The 27,569-nt window shown below is 37.9% G+C and overlaps 1 protein-coding gene across 2 annotated transcripts; it reads right to left on the minus strand.

Annotated features, from left to right (window-relative positions):
• On the minus strand, positions 1–27,334 carry LOC126366505 (uncharacterized). 2 transcript variants are annotated; one of them, XM_050009630.1, is made up of 13 exons: positions 27,002–27,334; positions 19,690–19,919; positions 15,260–15,368; positions 13,775–13,799; positions 12,466–12,621; positions 11,834–11,978; positions 11,071–11,297; positions 9,836–10,310; positions 8,818–9,030; positions 1,505–1,621; positions 893–1,429; positions 635–814; positions 1–414 (listed from the first exon to the last, which is right to left on the minus strand). In XM_050009630.1, the coding sequence occupies exons 2-12, from the start codon at positions 19,909–19,911 to the stop codon at positions 668–670; spliced, it is 2,373 nt and encodes a 790-aa protein (XP_049865587.1). In that variant the 5' UTR covers positions 19,912–19,919; positions 27,002–27,334; the 3' UTR covers positions 1–414; positions 635–667. The 2 variants fall into 2 exon arrangements, with proteins under 2 accessions (XP_049865587.1, XP_049865588.1); XM_050009631.1 differs by lacking the exon at positions 635–814.
• Between the last annotated feature and the right edge of the window lie 235 nt (positions 27,335–27,569).

Below are 27,569 nucleotides of genomic sequence, written 5' to 3' on the forward strand. Positions count from 1 at the left end.
TTATTTACCAAAATTTTATTGGAATAATTATTTACATATTTGTTTATAATATGACTTAGGCATCTCTTGAATATATTCAACTACCGAACACAACTCATAATTGTTATAAGACATGCTAATAAATTACGAAATAATACACTATACGAGACGGGTATTCTAAGTAACAGCTTAATTTTTGAAGTAATTTTATTTCTACGTACATACATAACATACCTAACCTTTTAAATAATATTTAGCTATTTAAAATTAATGTTTTATAACTGTGGCACGTTATATTCCACCTGCTTCTTCTGTTAAATAGGTACCTAACTTTGGTTGAAAGATTTAACCAAAAAGTGAAAGTAATTCGATTAAATGTATTAAGAATTCAGTAGGTAAGTAGCTTGTTTAGTAAAATTATCGCCCAGTGTCAACCTGTGAACAATAGAAATTAATTAGAATTTACATTTGCAGTTTATATATTATAATCCCACCGCCACCTGATCCACGTACTGAAATGGGGTTAGTAGTGTAGTATCGAAAGTGAAGTGTTTGATCTAAAAAATAAGTTTAGTATTTCGTGCATGTCGAAGTGATTTGTTGTGCTTTATATTATGGTTGGTAACCGATAAATTTTTCATCTGTAATATCTTACAATTGCAATGATAGCGTTTGCCAAAACAGTTGCTCAGTGTTTTAATTTCGAAACTTTAGGAATCATTACTGATGGTGGCAGGGGCAGGAGGTTGTTGCCGTATCGGGCGTGAAAATTCTTATCGACAGACGAATCACTGTCGTCGTTTGAATTCAAGCTCTTTCTAAGCTTGATTAAGTCCTGTAAGAAACATTATCGTATATATACAGTATTTACAAATATTACACGTTCGTTCATTGAGTTAATACAATTACTCACCATAGCTTCAGTCTTCTTACGTAAATTCGATCTAGACAGCGTGAGTGCTAGTTCAGATTGTAATCTGTTGGAGATGGATACGTCGTCGGGTACGTGCGGGCCGTCAGGCTTGTCTCCGTTGAGAAACTCCAGCTTGGAGGGCTCCCGCCGCGCGCTCGCGCCGGCGCCGCTCGCGTACTCGCCGATGGTCACCGACACTGGCCGCCCATGCTTCTTCATGGTCGCCGTGCCATTCGGCGCTCTCACAAAATAATTTGATGGAGGCCGTGGTTGTATATTCGAGGGATTCTTCAGTTTAAAAGATTCAAGCGAGTCTAGCTCAGCTTTTTCACCATTAACACTCTTCAGTTTTGGCGGCGCCGACGGTTCTGTTTTAGAGTTATTGTAATCTGGGGTCGGCGTCCGCATAAGCGTGCCATTTTTTCTAAGGTTGTTATTAGAATTCAAAACTAGTTCCGAGTTAATTCTTTTTGGGGTTGATTTTTGGTCCTCTAAGCCTTTGTTTTCTCCATTGTGTACGCCGTTCGATGTTGGCATCTGTAAGAAGAAACGGAAAAGTTCGTTAAAGTAATATTATCATTGATTTTAATGTGAAGCTGTTCCAACACGTACCGGTGGGGGAGGTGGCGGATTGTCTGCGGCTTCCCGCTTTGGTTGAGAATGTCCATTTGCTGTGTATGCGGCCGGCGCCTGCTCGACCTTCCTCAGTGGCAGCGTCGGCTGCCGGTCCTGGAATTATAAAACTATGTCAAGACAAGACTGTCTTATCTCCTAAAGCGATAGTTTTCAAAATGATATAAACCGCGATCTCAAAGTGACTCTTTAATAGGATAAAATTCTAAATCCTAAAACATTCATATAACCCACTGGCATATCACGACCTACAATTCTAAAATCACTGTTGTAACGCACCTACGTACAACTAATTACTTCCCAGGTCGTCCACAAATAAAGCCGAGAGGTCCTCAATCACAAGGCTACAGGCTGTGATTATATTTCTCCATATTAGGAATTAAACGTGTATACTACCTAACATTGCTTGAGCTTCACATTCATTTTTCAATTATTTCCTTACGTAAGTAACTATAGAATGAATTACCGGCATGTTTTGACATTGAACTTTATCACTCTGCCAACTATAGGTACCGTATATTAGATCCGATTTACGAAAAAAAATACGTTATTACCAAATTATGTTGTTAGTTGTTGTACGTTATAATAAATCTCGTAATTATATTCAACAAAAACAACAACAACCAAAGTGTGTTATAAACATCAAATCAACGTCCAAAATAAACATAATATTACGTAGCATCACGCCTGTATCCCCGAAGGGGCAGGCAGAGGTGTATAGTATTTAGACCAACGTGATAAGAATTATCTATGATCCAAAATAAATCTAAATATTTTTTATTTTATTTTACGTAATATTTCCCCTACGCTGAAAATAACACTCGAGTGTGACAGTGAACCATCCGTTTATGATCCATCATTATTATCATCATTTTTTTAAATCAACGTCATTATTTTTTTGCGTGCCAGTACCCATTGATGTATATGTTTACTACCTGTAAGTTCCTAACAAATAAACCCCTGCGAATACTTCGATATTTTTTGTTTAACTTGGTACTAAGATATTTAATAGGTATAAAAACAACCACTAAATTATGAAGCTGTTTTTACCTTAAAATTATCACTGTCCTTCCTTTAAACCTGTGCTCTTGAAATCTGTGCTGTTATTTTCCTCATAGACAGGTTATAAACCGATACGATATCGCTACGTGCTGAATACCTGTGTTGTTTTATCATACGTAAATTTAATGTTCATATTCTCTACCTACTGTGGGGTGGCCACAAAGCATCAGGAAACATATTGCAAGAATTGTGGTTTTTATTGTGATGCACTTTCCCATAGCATACTCTAAAACTCACTTGATCAGAATAATGGTCTGAATCATCCCTCAAAATATTCGTTACGATGTCACTAACACCTGTATGTTTAAATCTATAGCAATTATAGCATACTTAGCAACTTTCAATGTAAAACATTAATGACAGATAAAAATAAAATAGAGCTTAAACAAGCATTAAGGAGCATTCACTGCGACATTATAGGTCTTAGGGAGATTATAAGAACACGTATTACAAAGGTAAAAATCAAGGAATGAATAGGATGGGATTCATGGTCTAAAAGTACTTAATATATCATATCATAATTTGACATAATATTACGTAATTGTGATAAAGGTACCGGTAAAACAAGAACTTTACGTCATTCCCACGCCGAGGTCGAGGTCACAGTCACAGAATCTTTTTAACATCTAGTCAGTGCAGATTTTTTGCAATTGCAATCAAAAAAAGACTGAATAAATCAAATCATCACTCTTCAATTTCATTGTAAATTGGATACAATCATTCCTTTATATTCAAGGATTAAGAAAAATCTTAAAGTTATGCATTCTTGTTACTTATAATTGCACCATTGAGAAATACCTACCTAGATATTAATGCCAAATTTTAACTGTTTTTTTTTCATGGTTTTTCGTATTAATCAATTCGCAATCAATTGCAAGTTGCCTATGGAAAATTTTCAAATACGAAAAGTTGATGCTTTTGATCATAATATTTGAGGAATGTACATGATTCTTTATATAAGTACAATCACTAGTCTTATTGCTAAATAACAATTAATTATTAAATAATTTTCATATCAGTAGAGATAAATTGCACTTCTATGAATTACGTGCTAAAACAAATTACCAGAAAAGTAGGTATTCATATCGTTAGTTATTGAAAATACTTTCAAATAATTTCACGAGTCACGTTTTAAATAGGGGATGTTGATTTTCTACACTGAAAAACGTTCTTACGATTGGGTTCGTTATGTCAACCAATAATATAATTATACTTAATATTTATCAAGTAGCTTAGCTCTTACTTGTATTACTTGTATAATTCCACAATAGTAGGCGCCTCTCACACACGTATTGACAATTCGACATACGAATATATAACAACGAATTATTGAGCGTCGTTAATCATACGAGTACCTACATTACTGTTGACTGTAATCTACGTTATCGTTATTAGTGTACTGTGTATCACAACGATAGCTTTGAATGTTTCGTTTGTAAATGGAAATACGTATTTTCTATTTCCACTTCATCATATTGCATACCCGCTCTCAAGAAAAAAGACTATAATTTTCTATAAGACTGCAATTTCATTTATCTAGGCGTATTTCTTCGCTCTGATAATAATGGGGCAGTATCCATGTCTTAACTTACTTCATAGCACTGGATGACGACTAGTGGCTTGGATTTTTCGTTTCTCTTCATTTTTATTTTAGGGCAATCGGATTTAAGTTTCAAACACACTGAGCACTATTCTATCTCATCTTTGTAAACAGGATTAGGAATACAAGATTATTGCACTAACAACGTCTTTACATGAATCGTATATTCGTAAATAAATGCAAGAACGCGTGAAGGTCGGCGATAATTTTCCGAGGCGCGGAAAATCGCGGCGATTTAGCGACGTACGAGATGATATAGCGGTGGATGGCTAGTGTGACCCGCGCCCGCGCACGATCGGCGGAGTGCAACGAAATCGAGCGACTGAGGCCGCCCGCGCCGCGCCGCGGGCGCCCGCTGCCTCGCCGTTATCAGTGCAAGGCAAAAATCAAGCCATGCCTCATGTTCTACTCATCATACCATATCGAACAATGTTACTAATCTGTACAACTAACGTCTTAAATTCACGTAGAAACCTCGCAACAACTACATAATTGTTTCCTTTTTGAGAGCAACGAATAATACAAACGTTGTTAATTACGTCTATATATTTTGTACCGTAAGTTACGATCGTAATGGCCATGTAATGAATATCCAAATTAGGCGGTTGCAAAGAATTTGTAATAGTACCTTTTGCATACTTTATTACTCTTGTAACTGTATTTACTTATTCACTTAGTCATCAAAATGAAGACCCGATATTAATCTAATATTCCTTTCCGAAAATTATAATATCAGCAAAGAATAGCGATTGACAGGTTAGGTACCTACTTATCAGATGACATTCCAAAGGTAATCGATCATGCTTCCTAAGCATATATTCAAAACAAAGTCAATGTTATCGAAACATTTTGTTTCTAATTCACGTGAATTTTTTTGAATCGATACACACGTATTTTTACGATAAGATAATACTTAAATAGATAGAACAGTTTTCACCAATGCAGTAACAAAATATTTATTTCTTCTATCATTAACTTCATTGCAACTATTCCTCAAGTAAGTATGAAACCGAACATGAAATTGCTCCCACAGTTCTAAATCCCGCAACAAAAGCTATTGTCATTTTTATCAGATTTCGTGATTAAAAAAACTTCTCAAATCAGATGATACTCGTTCTCAATTACACTGATTTAGTTTCTTGTCTTATGTTCTAGTCTAGAATGTTCAGCCATTCTAGCTTGTAAGTTACTACTAAATTGTTCATTGGTTTTTACCACAGATTTTGCAGTAATCACGATATAAAATCTACAGTGTTTCAACACATAGGTATATGGATTTCATAAGTTTAAACCAGTTACGTGGAGTTTGTGTCAAATTAACCGGTCATAATAACTTTAATTGACTGCCTCTGCAATGAAAATATGCATGCAGCGTTTCCACTTAGGTACTTTGCTATAATCCGTTAGCATACCTCGGCGGAGATTACAGTCATTCTCTGCAATTAAACCCGAAGCCGGCTCTTTTATGAGGCTAGGTAATGACTTCCAAAGTAAATATTGCCCAATCAGACCACGCATTACATTCCACATGGAAATGTGTGCAACGACTCTATATTTTTATAGATGCAAGTACCTTAACGCAATATGGCCATTCAAAAGGCACTTAAAGTTGTAACTAAAAGTTGTTAATAAATAAAAAAAGACTAAATTTCCGTGTCATTATTGTTCAGTAAGAAATAACTATGAACAAGCACACATTATAAAAGGTATTGAGTTGCTAAAATGACTTCACACCTACAGTAACGCTCCAATAACCATATACATTATGTAAGGCAAGCATTCAGTAACTAGACGTGTTTGCTGCCTTAATAATTTCGTAAAAACTTTGTGTTAATAAATTTGAATTTAGTCAAACGTACCTAAATAAATAGTTTAGTATAGATCTTTATCATTTAACTTTGAGGAAATGTCACGATCTGATTAAAAAATAATTTAGTCGTCAAGGTGAACCCTTTTTCCATGCTAGTCAAAAGGTACTTAGAATGCTTGCACAATCACCAGTGTAGAGTAGTTATAGTTACAGTTTGCAACTGTGAAATACTCACGATCAACTCGAGACTGATACCCGGTAATGTCTTCCTTGTATCAGTCGTGATTGTGTATTACATATCACATAAACATCATTGTACGTTATTTGCTACCAGCCGGTACGAACGGTAACCGCAAATAAGCGATTTTGTTATTGTAATAACTAAGATACACGGAAACGTTGGAAAGCGTCATCAACATTCTTGGATGAATTTATTTAATACGTGGACTACGCTTACCTAGTCAACACCTAAATCAATTAGATTCGGAGTGAATGGTCAGGGAATGTAAAGGGCTAAGTTCATGAATAAGTATGACTACCCAGACGAATGTCTCCCGTCTTGGGAGAACGTCGGCTTCATTCCGAAACAAATGTATTTTTTTGTAAGATATCTAAATTACTCTTTCCATTTTAAGCGGTCCTGTGCGTACTCCGGCCAGTCCCTCCGACAAGCGTCCAAGTCGTCACGCCATCTCTTTCGAGGGCTACCACGACGCCTGTACCCGTCATGAGACACCCAATGCGTGACGATCCGTGCCCACCGCTCAGAGTGCATGCGACAACCATGTCCGGCCCAATCCCATTTGAGTCTGGCGGCTTTTCGTCCCACATCAGCGATTCCCGTTTTTGAACGCAGTGTTGTGTTTCGGACTCAATCTATTCGAGGGGAGGCCTTTGCCCAGCCGTGGGATTTTGTAGGCTAGATTAGATCTAAGTTACTTGGTAAGAGGCATCGATTTCTCAAAGCAAATAATCCGTTTGTAATTAGATATGATTTCAGTTATTTAAGTAACAAAGCCGTGATTAATTGTTGACAAAATTGTTTACTGGGGAAGAACACAATAAAAGCAATACAAATGAGAGTCATTAGTGGAGGATGACGAGCGGGTAATGGTTCACGCGAGCAAGGCCGCACGCAGTGACCGTCCCCAAACGTTTTGCACCATTTGAAACAGTAACAATTCCGCAACGACTTAACTCAATGACGGAGACATTACAGCAATCGTTCCGTTGCACATTTACAAAAGATTTACGACAATAGAAAACAATTTTTACACTCATTACGTACGCCGGTAGCGAGGTGAGTGACGGTGGCTTGTGGGAAAATATGGAAACACTGGCTTTCAATAAAACGTAATGATAAACATCATTGACGATAACGGCCTCCGTCGCGCACGATCATTGTTTCCACATGTTCTATTAAGTGAACTCGAGTAGCAATTGTCATTTAACAGGACCATACTTGCTGTGATTGCCTGAAAGAAACGTGTAACTGGTATTTTTACTTTTAAGAGCAATAAAGATTATGGTGTCGTAGAGTAATAAAATTCCAATTATGATCAAACACATTCAGGAGTGCAGTAACTATTGTTTGTAGTGTTTATCTCGCGACCGCTATAACGTCATTATACCGCAAATATTACGCGACTTCCTCCGTACTTTCCTCAGATTAAAGATTTCATTCCAAATTTCATATGAAACAATGCGTCATATCAAGATTCCACAATCTGATACGCATAATAGCCGTTTGTAGTAATGCGCTAGTTATCAAAGAGGTAATTTAATAGCGATCGATTCAAAGGTAGCGATTGTAATGCGATAGCTGTGATTTATGATCATCGCCTAGTCTCCAACGTGATTGTCTCTTAGTCGATAATTATATTATGTTATCCAACTAAAAATTAATGTGTTATACACTATAATGTTGAAAATGTATATGTGTGTCGTAGGTTTTACCTAAATACACGTTTTTATTATTATTATTTATATTACCGTGTTTTATTTATCTTCAAGAACTGCAGCACACGAGCTATTTTTGTATAAGTAATTTATAAAATGATTGTTCATTCATTTCGGAATTCTTGGCCCGAGTGATTCATACTTGACTATTTTTATTGTTTATTTGTAGATTTGTCTATTTTTTAGACTGCTCTATAATCACACACACTAAGTTAGACGCTTGTATATAGGTTCTAATATATATTTATAAACGTTTTTATTATAGAGAAAAATATTTTCGTTGAAAAACATGTTTCTTATAATCTAACGAGACCTTCATATTATTTTTATTATTATTGGTCCGGAAATCCACCACCATAATCATAACACATGTACAAACATTTTGAACTGGCTATCTACCTACCTATTACAATTATTTTTTTAACAAGTAGTACAGCCCTTACAAGGGGAGACAGACGTGCAGTACAATGTCTCTGTACAGAACCTAAAAACTTTTATACATACGTATAAAATGCAAAATAGCAAATACTTCTCAATAAAATAACTATAGAAAAATGTAGGTAACAGGTAACGTAAAGTGACTTTACTTTTTAATAAATGATCCATACAAAAGACTTCAACGCGCTCCGTGAATATCGAAGTTAATTCTTAATCAATTTTATAATCGTTGTTTTTGCAATTGCATTTAAAAAACAATTCCTGTATTTCCTATAAATGTATCAATCACATTGTACAATCGATTCCTATAATTGTGTCGAAATTTACGGTCTATTATTTAGACGCGTTTCTGCTTCAGTTCAGCTGAGTTTTGAGCCGCATTGTGTTGAGCGTTTTTGGCTATGTTTTTGTTGTATCACTCACCAAACTTTCAGCGTCGGCGGCTTTCTCGTTTTTGTCAGCTGTCTCCGCTTTGTTTTCTTGGCCGGCGAACATTTTCCTGTGAACCTTCTTGAACTCGTCCATCAAGGCGTCATGCTGCTTCTTTTTATCGTTGTCCACGGGTTTTGGTGCGCTCGCCTTCTTTACTGGATTAGCTACGTTATTATTACTTTCAGTATTCGAACTCTTTTTATTCTGAAATAAAAACTTTAGTTAAAACACAACTATGTAAAAACTAAATCGTGCCATGTAACAATAAAACTCAAATGTTAGTGTGACTCTACAATATTAGTAAGTACTTAGGTGATACAAATTGCAGTGCGATTGTCCGTTCACCATTACAACAGGCAAATCACTCACGCGAACGTGCATTATGTGAAAATATGTGTGCAAAAGCGATATACCTGTCTCTTCCGTGGCCTTTGGCAGCTTAATTTTTTTGTATCTACTACCCAAAATAACTGGAGACATAGAACCTCTCATCAAACAATAGAGTTAAGAAGTATACTCTATCCCACTGCTCTTTTGCGGGAGCACCCACTTGTCAATTGTAACGCGTTGAAATGTAAGTGTCCTATATGGCTTTATGCCTATTGACATGTGTTTATAACGGTGGAGACAGACCACTTGGCTTTTGGGAAAAAAAACCCAAACGTAAGTACTAAATTGACCCTAATCTATGGATTGGTGCCACACTACTCTTCATTAGTAGCTTGATAAAGCATGACAGAGTATTCAGCTTGTGCCACAGAAACATACATATTAGCAGGTAAATGTAATCAAGCTATTTAATTAAGTATATGAGGATTTTTTCAGATTTGTTATTGTGGGGTTAAAAAAGCCACATTGAATCAATTCATTTAAAAATGCAATTCACGTTTTAATTATTTGACATTTGCTGACATTGCGCTCTTACTTTTATATGCGCCAATGTAAAATTGCTCTATAACTTTTTTAGATGACCTTGATTCAATGTGGTCTTTGTAGACCCCCTGTTTACCAATTTCCGCCGCTGGATCTCTTCTGCAATGGCACTAGATAAGGTCGCTGAACTGGCTATGCTCGATGTGTCCGCGCTCGACTCTTTCTTGGTGGGCGGAGGGAAGTTAAGGTGCGCCTTCGCACACGTAGTGTTACTCGTATGATGCACCTCAACAACTATGGTCTTCTTGTCACTATCCCTGTGGGTTTGGTTCGCTAAAAATGGTTTCCTAGGCGATTGGTTATCGTAACTACACTGTATAGTCGCGCCGTCTTCTGTTAAGTTGATGATTGTTCTATTGGATGGCGTGGTGACGAATTCTTTCTTAGTCTTAGTGGCCTTGCTCTCGAAGGTGTGCGGGTTGTTGGGGATGCTGGGGCAGTCATAGTCTGGCTCGATGTCGGAGGGGGCGTCGAAGTTGTGGATGTCACCCGTCTTCCAATCGAAGTCCAAGCTGTCCCACGTTCTCCTCTTCAGTCTGTTCATCGTTAATCTACAACACAACAGCATGTATTACTAGAAGCGATGAAAAGAAAATATTACGGTAGAGGTCAAAGCCTTGCTATAAAAAACTCGCTTCTTAAGAGTGTTGCACACTGGAAATCCATAATTTTCCATGTTGTAAAGATACGAAAGTTAATAGAAAGTTTTTACGACTATTATAAGTTAAGAATTATATTCATACCATATATACATTCTGACGGTCGCGATGCGTGGGATTATTTACAAAACATTTAATCTTGAAGCGGCGACTCGAGTTCGTATGCACGCGACGCGTTCACACTGAATTTCAGGGTGACGGCGCGGTACGTTTTCACAGAAATTCCTGGTGATACAACCTCAACAAAGCTAGTGATACAACCTCTTGTAAGTCGTGGTGCAACCATTGTAAGTGCATCTTTTCGCGTTCATAGTTCACTTATGACACATTGATGCCAGTTCCTGTAGACGCTAATTAAATTTTAAGTTATACCTGTCATTTTCTTATCGGCCGAAAAGGAAAGGGACGGATGTCTGACAGCTGTTAATTTATTGACGTGTGCTGTCAAATTGATTCTGTCGGGTTATTGGCGAATGTAAAATTTTTAGAGGGGTTGTTTTAGATTTCTGCCTAGAATTGACGTGTAAGATGATACATTTTATGCCTGCCGATTACTCGTCCCTTTTCTTTTCGGTGGATAAGAAAATGACAGGTATAACTTAAAATAAAATTAGATAGTGTGTACTGGAATCAGCAACATTGGCATACTAACCTATCAGCCCTATCAGCGGCTTCCTCAGCCACACTAGCGAGCCTCCTGCGTAGCGCGGCTGGCGGCGCAAGTGGCGCGAGCGGTGCGGGCGGCGCGGGGCTGCGCTCCCCAGCAGCTGACGACGCCGAGCTATTGTACCCTGAACTCTCAGGAGACACCAGCTCGATGCCCGCGCCCTCACGGACTATCAGCTCCAAGCGACCGCTCACTTTCATAGCTGATATAGCCTAGAGAGAACAAGCAAGAGGTTAGAGAAGTAAAGGAGACCACCCTCATTAAAAATAGGACAAAGGAGAGAATTTGGGCAAAACTAACAGCGAAGAAATCTTACTTTCGGACAATCAGGTGATCAGCCTGTAATATCCTAACCAAACTAGGGATCACAAAGTGATTCTTGTGATATGCCCCCACCGGGATTCGAACCCGGGACCTCTGAATGTAAGATGATCCGTGCTTCGGAAGGCATGTTAAGCCGTTGGTCCCGGTTACTATTTACTGATGTAAGTGAGTAATCGTTACATGAGCCATGTCAGGGGCCTTTGGCGGCTCAACTATAACCCTGACACCAGGGTTGATGAGGTTTGTAATCTACCTCACAACCCACAAGATAAGAAGAGAAGCGAAGAAATTTGCTAACTCAACAACGCTAGTATAACATTAAAATGTGGACAAATCATATTAATTGAAGCTTAAAGATATCACATGCGTCTCCCTCGATCGAAGTATTACAAATTCATTTCAAAGTAGCATATTAAATATTTACCTCATTGAAAGATATATTGGCGAAATCCTGTCCATTACATGAGAGGATCTGGTCGCCGGGCCTCAGCCCCGCCTCGCGAGCGATGCCACCCTCCCGCACGAACTGCACGAAGATACCCGGCTTCCACTCCGGGCCCTTGCATATACTGGAAATAACAAGAAAAAATGCGCGTGAATTTCATTTTTAATATTACAAAAACGGTTGGATATAAAAGTTACATTACACTGTTTTATTGGGAACTGAAAATATTGCTGCACTGAATAATTGTTCAGATTTTTATGTGGTTATATAATGCGCATGAATTAAGATATATATATATATATATCTATCATGGTTAGATTTTAGAATAAATGGCATTATGTACCAATGTGAAAATTGCTCTTGTAAGAACAAAAAAAATGCTGCTAAGTACATCGCCATTGGGAACCCTAGAACGCTGAGTATTCATTTATGAGGACAGATGAATGAAAATTCATGAAATGGTCAGAAAACGAATTAATCTGCCCACGGCATATTTACAGCAATTTAACGGTAATTGAAATACAAACAGCCTAACGAATATGTTACTTTTTTTCTTCTAATACATGGGCCACTTTGTTTTGAGAACTTTATTTAAGTACTAAAAAACATACCCGCATCCAAGCTTGGCCCTCGGCGGCACGAGGATGGAGAGGCGCAGGTCGTTCATGCGCTCGGTGTCGTGACACAGTGTCGGGGACGACGACACGTCCGACCCCAGAGACGCGCGCTCCGCCACAAACTGCCACGAAAGCGGCTCGTGTGCTTTGCTGTGAACATAAACAATATCTTAGAAACACAGAAATCCGACTTTCACCATACAGGGGTAGTATTTCCGCCTTAGGACGTATAAAATTTGGTTTTTAATTTGGTTTGGTTTGGTCTTCACAGAGGGAGGGAGAATAATTGACTACTCTAGAAAACGAGTAAGACGGGGCACATGAACAATTTCAATTACTTATTAGGTATTTACTAAATCCTAAGATAACCGTTTGGGAAGTCTTAGTTCATTCCCAACACAAGTGTCTTATGACTATTTACGGAAAGTCCTTACCTTCATTGGTAAAAAGATTTGAAAATACAAACTTTTCATTTATTTTTTATTTTAAATTGAAGACAGGAGACCTGATTCAACAAAGTAATACGTAGAGAAAAATAAGAAAAACAGATACCATTTATCATGAAAATGAATGAAACTTTCTCACAAAACATCTACCATATTTAATAAGTAGGTACGAAGTATTTGGTATCCCCTGTATTACCAATTTTTTCCATTGTTCAGACAACATAGCACTTACGGTATAAAAATCGCGATAAGGAAGGTGAAGGACGAAACACACCCATTCGTGTTTTTATTCAACTAATAATTTGAATAGCATTTCTGTTACAACCGTCTACTATCTATCTACTCAGCCTCTGTCCACCCACTGCTGGGTATAGGCTTCCTCTGTTTCACGCCATCCTTTCCGGTCCTGTGCAAGTTTCATCCATTGCTTTCCGGCGTACCTCACAGTCATCCGACCACCGGGCTGGTCGTCTGCCTCAATATCGCATACCAACAGTACCTACTAAAATTCCAGTTAGTAATATTATGCGTTCGAACATTGTTTTAGATTGCATAAACTTGTTTGAAGGCAAGATTAGAATATTGATAAAGATAACGATCGCAGATACGTTTCAAAGGTGGCTCCGGATTGTTTATCTTACAAAATATAAGCACCAGTAGGGTCTGCACGGTAACCGCGCCGCGCGCGGCGCGAATTATTCGAGGCCTTCGACCAATAGCCGTTTGACGTCCATCTACGTAGATAGCATTCGTATCGTTTATTGGTCGAAGCGCTCAATATTAAACACGCAGCGCGCGGCGCGGTTGTCATACAGACCCGGCTGCAGTACAATGATTGCTAAACTTTCGATACTTACTCTTTTATAGGCACCATTCCGACATCTGGAATCAAAAGAAATTTATATAAATATTAGTGCATAGGCGAAACATGTTATTAATTCTTTTTCTACTCCTTTAAGACTTAAATAACAGTTTCCGCGTTCAAATTAAAGCAGTTAGATAGAACTACTCGTTGTTTCTATTTTTTATTTCTTTATTGAGCAGTATTTCGCACATTCATGGTGTTCATACTTGCTGTAACATGTAATCAATGTTTCCGCATCCCACGGCTTGTGTAGTGAGCGGAGGTCAATTATATAAAAGCCAAAACACTTAATTCTTTAGTTAGTGTTTTATTCACTCACGTGTACGAAATAGAAATCGAATCAAGTTCTAATAAGTACGTTATTCATAGCTTTTGTTACAACAGCAGCTAAACGATATTGATTTCAATTTCGTTTGTCCCTATTTGCGTAACAGAATAATAGTAACAGAAACTTCAGAACCAGAGTGCCCACGCGCTTTCACGATTATCTCACGAACGAAAATCTGTGCCACAACTATACCACGACACCCGGGCCCGCCCGTTAATGCCGTAACACTTGAAGTTTTGATTAATTAGCATAATGCTATTGCTGTCCGCTGTTGATGATACCAACGTAATAAAAAAGAAAGAAAGTTAGGTGCCTTCTTACGTAAGTGGTCATGCCAACATTCAAATTTTCGTTTATCTATGATAATTTTTAAATTTCAATCACATTATTTTAATGTTATATTAAGTACTTCATTATGCCATCTGTGTTTGGCTTGCCAAACTCAAAACAATACCACAAAAGTAATTTTGAAGAGAAAAGACGCCAAATACTTTACTAAATATAATACGTTTGTGCATAAAACTTCGTTAGTAAGTAATTAAAATCGTTATATGACTCGGCAGCAAATTAGAGGTAGGCATCATGTGTATAATATTTCGCTACTAACCGTTAAATATAGGTACTGCAGATTTATTATCCAACATTTTAATATACATTTATGCGCAGCCTCATAATAAAGTGCCAATTGGTAATAATTTGCTATCATTGCATTTAATAGCCGTAATAAAGACGAGGAATTGTGTTTTCAGGGTGCATTTATTGTTTTTTTTATTATTAGGTGGTGTGGTAGAGGTGCACAGATTTTATGTTTTATATCTAAACCTATAGGGGATTGGTAAAATCGTATCTGACGTCATGTTCATACTACATATAAGTAGATAGGTATACAACTAAGTAGTATGAACATAAAGTCAGGTGTGTCAGGATCTTAGGAAGTGGAATTGTGTGGTCTCTACCTACCCCAACGGGAAATAGGCTTGATAATAATAATGTAACACTTTACACGCACATTTACAAAAAAAAAACTTAATATTAAGATGGGCAAAAGCGGTCTTATCTTCTAGCCAACCTTCAGCAGAGGATATTATGCAGGATATTACATGAAAGGACAGCAGAGTAGTGCGCGTGATGTTATGTATGTATACTTACGTCGGACTTTGATTTTGAGCCGCGACTGCGAGGCCAGATAGTGCACGAGCTCCGAGTGCACGGCATCATCCACCCGGTAGCCGTTCACGCTAACCAACTGGTCACCCACCTGGAACGATAAACGGTTTTTATTTACTTCAATTGCTAATCCCGCTGTGCTACACTTAAAACCATTTTGAAACGATTTACATAAACCCATTCATTTCAAACTTAGAAAGACGGACGACCATTCAAAACGTACATTTTAAATGAAATTAAAAAGTAAATACCTATAAGTATTCATGTATCGAAGACAACGTTGGTGTGACAAGTTTTTAAATATTACCAAAAAAACGAAATATGGTTTCACTGTGCATGTCTCGGCTCTGCTAATATTGATCTACGCTTATTGTATCTCACGCAACCGCAGTCGATAAAAAATGTGAACAAATTGAGAAACTGGCACACTATAACTTTAAACTGTGCCTCCATTTATTCTAAATCAATGAACTATTGAATATGTCTTATAATAACGAAAGGCGGAAATGTTTTGGCTCCAACAGCAATGTAAAATGGTAGCTAATGTAAATATCGGAGTACCTAATTCTCAAGTGTCGAAACGACAATGGACAATAAAGTTATTAGATTGGTGGTTATTTCGCCATGGTGGCAATGAGATATCCAGTTATCTTGCATAGTAACGCAATGCTTAACTTGTTTTGCTCTATATTATCCCCTACAACACTAGCAAGCAATTACTTATTAAAAGGCAATCATTTTAGACTCAACAGCCTCCGTGGTCTAGTGGTTAGAGCGTTAGGCTCACGATCTGGAGGTCCGGGTTCGACTCCCGATGGGGACATTGTCGAAATCACTTTGTGAGACTGTCCTTTGTTTGGTAAGGACTTTGCAGGCTTGAATCACCTGATTTTCTGAAAAAATAAGATGATTCCGTGCTTCGGAGGGCACGTTAAGCCTTTGGTCCCGTTAAAAACACCTCCATCAACCCGCAGTTGAGCAGCGTGGTAGAGTATGCTCCATACCCCCTCCGGTTGATTGAGGGGAGGCATGTGCCCAGCCATGGGACGTATATTAGGCTGTTTATGTATGTATGTATGATTTTAGACTCTGATTAAGTATAACAACTGTACCTACTATCTGTTTTCTTTCTATGTTCCCTTTGTCTGTTTTATTGTTTACAAATATATAATTAAATAAGCAGCATTTTAGTAAGATCCATTTGAATGTAATTAGAAAGTTCTGTGCGAAAGAAAACAAAATAAAACTATAGTTTACTCTTGCATTCATAATTCAGGTATACCTAACCAATTTGCATATTTCCCCAGTAGCTATTACCACCGAAGCTTCCGTACTAATCGAGTACCATTGACAGAACCCTGGCCCACTTTCCTCGTCAGTTATTGGCAATTTGAGGTTTGCTCGAAGGGATTGTGGGTACCTATCGAGCCACTAATTTCGCTCTATGAACCGGTCGTTTCGCTTCAGTAAAAACAGTTTACGAAATCACAAATTCTGCCAAGATTTTAAACATTGGACTGTAAACTGGAGGTTAGAGTAGTGTACTTACTACGTAATTATTAGGTGAAGCAATGTTTGTTTACCTATAAAGGTATGTTAGCTCAACTTCTTTGAAAATAGCATACGTTAGGTACCTTTTCTCTATCAAAAGATAGGTAACTTTTTTCTAAGAGAAGTAGGCAAGTGAGAGTATTTTGAATCTTCCTAGATAACAATCGAAAATATGTAAAGCAGTGATTGTTTACAGTGACGTCACAGGGCCGACACGCACGCTCGCGCTGACGAGCAGCACTTTCCTCACGTTCGTCTCGCAAGAAGCCGGACAAGTCCGCTGCGCCCGCGCCGGTCGCCTCGCGCCCCACATATCAGACAACTTTCGATCGGACTTTCGTTCAACTTGTCTTTTTTGCGAGACCGCCAGACTCAACGACGCCCGGCCCTCCAAAATTCACTTTCATTACAAAATCCGTGATTAATGTCACACATGGTAACGGCAATATGGAAACGTAAGTTACAAGTGTAACAATTTGCAAGTGAAGGAAGTGATTGTAAAAGCATAAGTATTTAATGATAATCCTTTCACGTGTGGACCGACGATCTGTTACTGTTACATATTCAAACAAAAATGAAGTAAATGGTGCGTACAAAATGCGTGTAGGTATAGGGCATTCCGTGGCTATGTATTTCGAATTCGAACTAGTAATAAAATTACATGAATTTGCGTGTGGCGAAGTTAGCGTGTAGCGGAATACACACGCGCTACTTCGCTTGCTATTTGCACTTTATCTGTGAGTCATTGTTTGATAATCGGGTTATTACGGCACTAACAATCGATATTGAAAATTCTCTATCGCCACATAAACCATAGCCCGTAAAGGTTTAATAAAAGGACTGCACAGTTGACGTCATGAATGTATTGTATGATTTTAACAAGATTTGTGAGCCGAGATTGTAAAACATCTATAAGTACTTACTTAGTTATAAGAATTGTTTTAGTTGTAAAATATCATGTTTTCAGTTATTGAAATGAAAAGTAGATATATGACGAGTGGGTCGGTGTTCAGCCACACCCGCTGAAAATCGCGTTTAGTAGTTTTCTATTTTAGCAAATGTTACACAAGAAGCATTAGTCAAAGAAGCGCGGGCACGCAAGCGGAGAGCGGTAGATGGCGCATGGCGGTAGAAAGTCAGTCAGGTTGACCGCAGCCGCAGTATCTACCAAGAGTTAATTGACTGATTCACGCGCTGGATACGTCCCCTCGTGAACCACTCACCATTTCTAAATTGTCATATAATTGCACCGATTTACACCTTCCTGCAGTTAACATACCATATTCCAGAATATAGGCTTTAGATATTTTCTCTTGAAGATAAGTATACTTTGAAGAGTTTCACTTCCCGTCGAAGCGCGTTTCACTAAAACGTTTATCCTGCCTATTTTTCTAATGAGTTAGTTTCTACACAATTATTACCAATCCTCGCCAATTAGGTAGCCGATTGGTAATCAACTATGTAAACATGATAATTCAAGGCAATTGAAGAAGAAAATTGTGTACTTGATAATTATATTTTGTGCTTTCTTTTCCAGCAGTGAACTAATAACACTGTTGAAGATGATTATTATTTATTTCTCTGTAACACGTACATGGTTATTGTACTTATTTTTTGTTTCAATTACCATGATTCATCAGTTGTATAATAGTGCAGTTATGACGCCTTTGCATAACACCTGTGTTAGCAAAAGGTATATACAACGTTCAATTCTTAGCTGGCAACACCTGTCGAAACCATGGCCGAACAATGAAGCACGATCTTTGCTGGCACACTTTGATAAGCGTCCGCCGACCACGGCCCACACTGCTTCTCACTGCTCGAGCTTCCTCTGAGTCGTTGACTCCAAATACCGTTTGCCAAAACTTCACAACGCGTTAACTTCCCAGGACTCTCCGCGATTGTCTCAAAACGCTCTATTGTACTGTTTGGATAACAACGGATGTACTCGTAAATTTTCGTAACTTCTTTGTTAAGGAAGTAATCGTGTGAAAAATTCCAAAATGTTTGCAGAATAATGTGTGCAGTTTCGTAGCTTAACTGTCTAATTATGACAATATACGTTTATAATACGGTTTTACGGTCAGCTTTTAATTAACAATCTAGTCTCAAATCCCACTGTGTAAAATTTCACGTAGAAAGTTGCACTTGTAGGTACGCGAGTACCCAAGGCGAGAACCTACGAGAAATAATGAATGTGTGTTAATCAAAGCAATTCAATTACAAGCATGAAACATGCATGAATCTAATAGGCTTCATAAATCGTACCAGTGGATCATGTTGACGCTCTATTACCTACCATTATCCAATAAACAGGCAGAGAATCGCGGCCAGCAACAACATTGCAATCAGTAATGAAGTATTTGACCTACATGTTGTGACACCGCGATCCTCCAAAGGGTACTTGAGACTTAGAATGTAGAAGGAAACAAAGTAGTTACGTCAGCGCTTCGAAATGATGAAATGAGACAATTCAACCTCGGACGCGGTTAATTGCACAGAGACAAATAAGCAGGCCACCGAGTTAATTGTAAACTTGTAAGTAAAGGCGTTCGCACGCGCCCAGCAGCTGTGGGATAGAGACACAGGGCCCGACGTGGGAAACTGCGCAATAGGTTACATGGTAAAAAAGTGTCAACAACCGATCCAATCTTCTCTTATGGTCATACAATGTTTGCACAAAACAATCGCAGAAACTAAACAATGAGATAATACCCCATTGCTCAAGCGCCAAGCAAAAATTGCTTAGAAATCGGTAAATACAATGAAACAAAATTATTTTTTTCTTAACCATGATGTTGACAGATCAGTTATTGTATATATATCTAAAGATTGCGTTAGTTTATTGAAAATTTTCTGACCTTCAAGCCTTGAAGATGAGCTTCGGAGTTGAACTCGACCTTAGAGATAAAGAAGCCTGTGGCGTACTCCTTGCCGCCGCGTAGGGAGAACCCGAAGGCAGGCGAGGCGCGGCGCGGGCGCAGCAGCCGCACCACGCGCACGCGCCGTTCGCCCGTGCCGCCGCCGCCGCTGCCAACGCGACCCGACCCCGACGTCGTCGACGCCGTAGACGTCGCGTACATCTCTCCCCCTAAAATCAAAATATACTTACATTTATCATTTTGATAGCACTTAAAACCTAGAATACGTATCCGCGGATAAAATATAGCATACCTAGATAATCCAAGCCGGTTAGAGAGTAGTATGTTCCTTGGTCCAAGTTTAGTCTGACTATACAATTGCGTCTTCGAAGCACATTTATGTTTATTGGCAACATCATATATCACCATTATATTGTTAAGACTTTTGACAGAGACATGACAGAAAAAAATATTTAGACGCAAGCAAAAATAGTTCGTGAATAAGGTTGAATATATTTCTAACCTACCTCCTGTTCGCTCTGCAATGATTTAAGATCAATTTAAGATTTAACCAACGTGACATAATTCATGGATCTAGTGTTTGGCATAGAGCAACACGGACCTCCGCGGACTGAAGTGATTGGTAATTGGTAATAATATCCGGCATTAACCTACAATAAGAAACCTTAGAAATGTGACGTTCTATAATATGATAGTACTAACAAAGGGCCCCTGTTAATAGAGCTCACAAGTTATATTTTGTAGCAAGTTATATTTTATACATACTCTTATTCGTATTCGTATTTTATATATTAGGTGTTACGGAACATGATTGCCTTTCATTATTCAATCCTGTGGTACCTACCATATCGCCTCTTTTGATGAACATACTTATTTACGTCAAACTCAAACTTTCGCTAAAACTACTTAAACTTTATTACAACAAAAATTAACATCATCTCTGTATTTACTCTTTCTAGAATACTTTTACCTACTAGACACAGAAATACGGACAATTCGGAGAAAAACGTTTATTTTTTCCTATTTAACTTATTTATGAATTTTAATAAAGAACAATGTAATGTATTTAATAATAAGAGCGACATTTTATCACGTTTTTCTATGACGTCTCAGGTTGCTTTTTCATACTTCAAATTCCATAGTAATTTCGTGTTTTGACGCTTAATAAAAAGTAACGGATTTCACTAGTCGGAAACTAGCCTAATTCAAAAGATTTAGTTACCATTTCTACACCAATAAGTAGGTAACTATACACCTACGTAATATGTTATGTACTTACTTACTATAATATTACAAGCAAGTAGCTCGTAGGTGTAGACTGTAGAGTTATTTTACTTGTAGACAAGCCTCTACAGATAAAATACCAGGTGCGGGTCCCTCGGCTCTCCCTATTTTTCAGCTAAGTAATGAATGCCATGATAATAAACTATATAAGTAGGTCTTCTTCTTCTGTCGTGTGGGTTTTAAGGTGAATTACCAACCCCATCAACCCTGGTGTCAGGGTTACTATTGAGCCGCCAAAGGCCCTTGACATGGCTCATGTAATGACTACTTACATCAGTAAGTAGTAACCGGGACCAATGGCAAGAAGGTAAGTAGGTATATTAATTATTTATCGTGACAAGATTATTATTATCCATAAAAAAGTTATTGTTATTGTGTTATTTATAGCCGATAAACGTCGTAATTGACTAACTGAAATGTCCGAACTGTATTACAGTTCATAATTTCGTGTTGTGAACAATTCCATGCTCTAATTAACAATGAAAAGCTAAAGAATTCTCTTTGAAACATACATTCCAGGAAGTTTGTATTTTGCAATAAGTAGCTCTTTATATTAATTATTTATTTAAGTCCCATAGATTATACTAAGTATACGGTCTCAGTCAGGACTATAGTAACATATTATGCATCAATGGTATCAAAAGTTATGTGTTATTCCTTGTTTTGTTTTATATTTGTTACTGTGGTGTCCCTATATAAGTAGTAAACATTTCTTTTTTTATGATGTTAGTACCGCCCTGTCCCCCAAAATCATTGATGTAGGTATAAATGTTGTCCAAATAGAATATCTAATATGATGATGTTTCATGACATTTTATATAGCTCCCTAAACAACTCGATTCAGCAAAGGTAGCTCGGCATACTTTTTAATTTGATTAAAATCGAAATTAAATAAAATATCATAATATAAGTAGGTATTGTATAACCTGTAGATCTAGTCTCTACTAAGGGCGTTTCATAAAGAAGCAGCATAGCTATTTCCCTTGACATTATCGCAATAATATACTAAAGGTCGAGTCAAATGCTATGCGCTATAGTAGCTTATTTCGACAGCTAGCAACTTGGAAGTAAGTACGAGCCAAAATAAGGGACTTTCCAAGCTACGTTTTTCAAAAATAATACGATTTAACGTGATAATTACCTATTTTCTCATTACTCTGGTACATCATTGCAAGAAGTAGAATATAGGTATCTATATAAAAATAGTTGTTGCTTGATATTTAGATCACATTATGTTTAGAATTATGTTGCTACCTATATTGCTTCTCTTTATTTTGATCAGAATAATAATGAGTGGAAGCTGTAATTGTGCCTGGGTGTAATAAAAAGAGTCATCATTTATAAAGATAAAAGAAGCATATGTCTGTTATCCATGAAATAAGAAGGTTAAACGTAGGAAAATCTTTACAACGCCATCTATATTGTTTCTGAGGAACGTAGCCTGGAAAGTCCTTCATTGATCGAGTCGAGTATTCATTGATCACATATGTTGTTTGTTTAATTATTTATCTACGTATCTATACATTGTTGTCACCGGGATGACTACAATGGGTTATGTTTGTGAAACACAACAGTTTATCATCATCATAAATAAACATTACAATAGTCTATGACTATATTTATTCAATAAACAAACGCAACATTACGAGCAGTTATCAATCAAATACGGGAGCGTTTGAACCAGACAATGTTTTTTCTAGTAAGAAGGATTGGTAAGATGCGATTTTCCTCCATCTGTGTTTTTGTCAAAGGTGGTGGGATGCGGGGTAAGTGCGGCGGGCGGGGTCGGGAGTGCAGGCTCGACGAGGAGCAACGACCTCGGTGCCCGCGCAGCCTGGCGCGGCGACCGCTGCCGCTCGTGTTCGACATACTCATTGACACAACCCGTACACAACCACCTTGCAGCCCGCTCCGCCCGCGCATCCGCCGCCGCCGCAGCATCGCACTCAGATTAGCCTTAATTAACTCGCACGCCGATGCTACTTGCATCAAATCCGTTGCTCTATTGCATTTTGTTGTAGAATAGTATCTATGTGTGCTCTTCGCTGCGTTAATTACTGTAAGTTGCCGTTCGATTTATAGGTACTCGTATTCCCTTTGCTTATAAATATGAAATAGGGAAAACCGAATGGAATAACTCATAGCGAAATACCTAAAACCTCAAAACTGTTTAAAACAAAGACACGGAATGAATAAAAGAATAAACCTGTTCCAAATTCCATGATCTAACGTCAACAATATAACTGAATCGTGGAAGTGAAAGTTTGGCTGGAGTAGCTCAAATACCGAACTTGTGCACTTGATACCCGATGTTTGATAAACGTTACATTCGTCATGGAAGCGCCTCCTGAAAAATGTGACAGTCGGGCCTCACTCAATATCTCTACAATAACTGCACGTGATTCAGCCGGTTTGCATAGCTTATGCAATATGTTATGTCTACAATCATCCACAATACCCACATTGACGATACATGATTTACAACGATGATCACGCTTTTTTGTACTTGGCCTGGCATTTTACGTTAAAAATTGTACTTCAAAGCTATTGATTTATTATTGTGTAGGTAGTTTTTGCTATTTTTAGATGACGGTTATTTTGATTGGTATCGGTAGGTAACTGAAATTTAATAAATCCGTAATATTTATCTCTTCATCTGTCTTACCTAGGACAATAGTTCTTCCACAGCATAATGTCTTACGGTATTTTGCTGTGGGGTCGAGCCGCTGATGTAGAAACTATTTTCATCATTCAAAAAAGAGCAGTTCGCGCTATTTATAAGCTGCGTTGTCGGGACTCTTTGAGGGAGCTGTTTAAAGAAATAAATATACTGACGGTCGCAAGTCAATATATATATGAAAACATTATGTATGTACGTAAAAACTTATCTCTCCTTCCGAGAAACTGTGAAAGGCATACTTACAATACAAGAAATAAACATAAAATTGCTATTCAAAATTCTAGATTAAGTAAATTAAATTCATCTTTTTTGGGGTTATGTATACGTTTTTACAATAAAATACCAGATAATATTTTAAATTTGTCAGAAAATAAATTTAAAGCTCACGTGAAGCTTACTTTATGTAAAAAAGCTTATTATAAGATTAATGACTACCTAAATGATAAAAATGTCTGGTATTGAATGTGTTCCTCTAGTTATTAAATAACTTGTAATGTATATCCTCATTGGTTTTTAAAAGATGTGTTGCTGTTGCAGTTTCTTGTCATTTCTTCTCCTCAGCCATAACACCTTGCGAAATGACGTAAATTCAAAAATGTTACATTGACCTTCAACAAGTTTATCCATGATAATTACGTTGAATAAATGATTCTGATTTCTGATTTCTGATTTCCACATATACCTAGAAATTTTCCCTTAACGCAGTTAATTTTGACAAATACCAAGAAAATTCTCTTGCAATGAGGATATCAGGTACGTACTAATTTGGCAGTTGTATAGCAGTAGAATGAAGTTTTGGGACAATGGTTGAGTGTTGTGCAAATGTATAGCAACACGTAGCGTGGTGCGATATCGGACTCATTGTACACTCCGGCGCAGGTGGCGCGCGCGCTCAACCGTGAACCCCCGCCGCCCCTGGCCCGGTCGACAACTGTTCCCCGTTTTTTCCTCTGCTAGCTGAGAGCAATGGCCTCGTCTATTCGCGAACTACATACTAAAAGTTGCATTTCGAGGACTGGTTCATCTCGCCGCTCTAACCCTGAAGGTTACGACATCGAGTTAAACATAACCGTTTCCGCAGTTCGAGGAAACGCTCATATTGTTTTTGACGGATGTCTAAAGATTAGCTCAAAGATAAATACTGATGTTACACTTATTGCGACTCAGTTTAATGAATTGAAAAAAATAAACACTGGATTGTTATTTTATTAAGCGCCATTTTCCATGAGAATAATAACATTGAGTCTGTTCGTGCGAAAGACGACAAAACAAAAAATATAAAACTGGCTGATCGATATTGCTAGGATACAAAAGCACAACTTTTGGGGAGTGCTGAGGGGATTCTAATTTCCGGCTCAAAACGGGGAAGCCGGTGCCATGCGCTTGCATGAGGGATTAAATTACCGGTACGACCAATACACTCAAATGAGTGCCTATAGACCTACTATAGACATTCACAATTTAAGTTGAAAAGGAAATGACAATTACAGATGTTATTAATTACCATTTGAGGGGTATTCGAAGGTATGAGACGGTTGCGTTGCAGTGAATATTGATTTATACGGGTAGAAAGGATGCTGTAAAATAATGTCCGGTGTGGTCAAACCGGCCGGGCCGGGCGGGTCCTCGCCAATTAACCGCGGCCGACCTCCGGGCCGCGTGCCTGCCGATACTATTCATAGATAACTGACTGCATGCCCTAGAATACTTGACTGGCCAGGTGGGGCTCACCCCGCCGTCCGCTACAGGAATGCGACTCCTTACTTGTCGTTTGGAATTTTCTTTGTTCCAAACACTGAGACCATTAAAGCTATTAACCAGATTCACAAGTAGTAATAAATGTACTCTCGTAATTACATGTACTGTAGTACACAATGCAATCACATTAACGTCTATTATGGCATCTTAGTGTACCTGTCATTCCATGTGAAAAATCTACTTACTTCAGGTACCATCTAAACTATGTAGATCTGTCTGTAGCTAACAGGAAAACAACTGGGAAAGGAATAGGTTAAGATGTGGATATAAACTGCGGAGCTTTTGTAATAGGCAATGGGAAAGATCAGAAGTGGAGACCGCACGGCTTGCGCAATCTGACACATCTTGATACACCTGCGGCCCTCGCGGCGCACTACTCCACACGATCAACGGCCTCACTTCTAATGTCACCTTATAACGTTCTAAAGTTGATAACAAGTAAAGTATGTAAATTGTAAACGCCCCCAAGATTTGCTTTTCACCTATTGTCACCAACTTCTACACAATACACAGCGCAAAGAACATTTTTTTTCAAAGCTCCTATGTTTTGTATGATGCATTTCTCTAGTAAACAAGTGAGAGATACAAACAAAGAAGAAAGCTAGCGATAATTAAACATGGGTATGGTGCAAGCAAGAGGAAATCGTTTGAAAAAGCTGGAGTCACCATGAATGGGTGGAAAGTGAGCTCGACGAGTCTACGGCAGTTTCTGTTCACACGCTTCCCATACAGCCGCCGCCGTGTTTTGTTTTCCACACCAATGTTGGAAATATCCATAAAGCTAATAGCTATAATTAGTAATCATAACTCACATATCATTCAATGAAAACTTTCTACGCCATATGTGTTAATGTTAATAACGCAGAAACAATTCAACAAAACGTTTTAGTGAGATTTGATGACTTATGTTTTATAATGATTCTCTTCCTGAAATAGCGGTTTATTGGCACTCGTAGTACATTAAAAGACTATTAAATTGGCAGGGCCGTGATTTTAGTAATTGTGCAGCAGTAATATACTTCAAACGGAGATATAAACTAACTCAAACAACGAGAAGTTAATTAACAGGAGCAGTCCGCGACAGGAAACAAGACTGGTTTCCATCTTGTAAGAAAAAATATCAACTTAACTGTCTTTATCCTGCGGACGGGAAAGTCAAGTGTAATGTTAATATCTGAATGATTCTTGAAGCTATTAAAAAACTTATGTAAGTAAGTACGTCGGTATAAGTATCTATTGGATTTAGATAAACAAAATTGTTTGTCAAGTGGGTACCTATATGTCATTTTTAACAGGAGTCATCGATGCTTTGATAAAACTGAAAAATAATCTTAGCATAGTTCAGAAATAAAGATACACACAGAATTCAAATCTTTTTCAACATTCACTAATCTATCTTAAACTAAACGTAAATCCATGAAAGGTTTACAATATAGCTACTTAAACAAGTACTTAATGCTGCAAGTGTCGAAAGCAACTTTTAGCTAATGCAGGTGTTTTCACAAGACAGTTGAGAACATCTCGATTAACTATAATATAATTACTATAGTTAAAATGAAAATCACAAACCTTTAAAACTTAATTTTCCTGAGTAGTATCACTGACGAATTCCACGAACGGTAAAATTCATAAAATTAAAATAACTGGACATTATCGCTGTTTATCAACGTCTCATTTCACTGGAATTGCGGCTGTTTCATCACTGGTTCACTATTCAACAAATATCATACACGGATTGTTTCGATGATTATATGGTTTTAAAACAAATTCACGGTTGGTTTGTGGCAGCAATGCGAGTGGTCGCGATAACCACAGTTTTGTAGTGAGCGAGTTAGAGGCCGAGAGAGCGCGCGCGACGCACAACGACGTGCGCTCGCCGCCGACACCCGACGCGAATGGTAAAATAAAAGCAGTAGAAGAAAGTTCGACGTCACTGCGATAAAAGCCTTCGCATGGCGATTCGAAGGTAACATAAGTTATTTTGCGCGTGTAGCAACTGCTAAGTATACGTACCTCCGAATGGACGTTCAACAAATAGCAAACAATCTCTCAATTGAATTATTTATGTACACATCTTCAACACATACAAGGCGATATACATACGTAAACTCACGCTCATGATCCCTAAAGATGTGGG

This window comes from Pectinophora gossypiella, chromosome 4 (genome assembly GCF_024362695.1).
Source record: "Pectinophora gossypiella chromosome 4, ilPecGoss1.1, whole genome shotgun sequence".
NCBI classification, from domain to species: Eukaryota; Metazoa; Arthropoda; class Insecta; order Lepidoptera; family Gelechiidae; genus Pectinophora; species Pectinophora gossypiella.

What these genes read in the sequence shown, in the direction of transcription:
- LOC126366505 (XM_050009630.1), bottom strand. Translation starts at nt 19,911, where the DNA reads ATGTACGCGACGTCTACGGCGTCGACGACGTCGGGGTCGGGTCGCGTT. An exon ending in CTCATCTTCAAGGCTTGAAG is followed by an intron (nt 15,369 to 19,689) that starts GTCAGAAAATTT and finishes TTATCGTTCCAG; the next exon opens with GTGGGTGACCAGTTGGTTAG. An exon ending in CCAATATATCTTTCAATGAG is followed by an intron (nt 11,298 to 11,833) that starts GTAAATATTTAA and finishes TGTTCTCTCTAG; the next exon opens with GCTATATCAGCTATGAAAGT.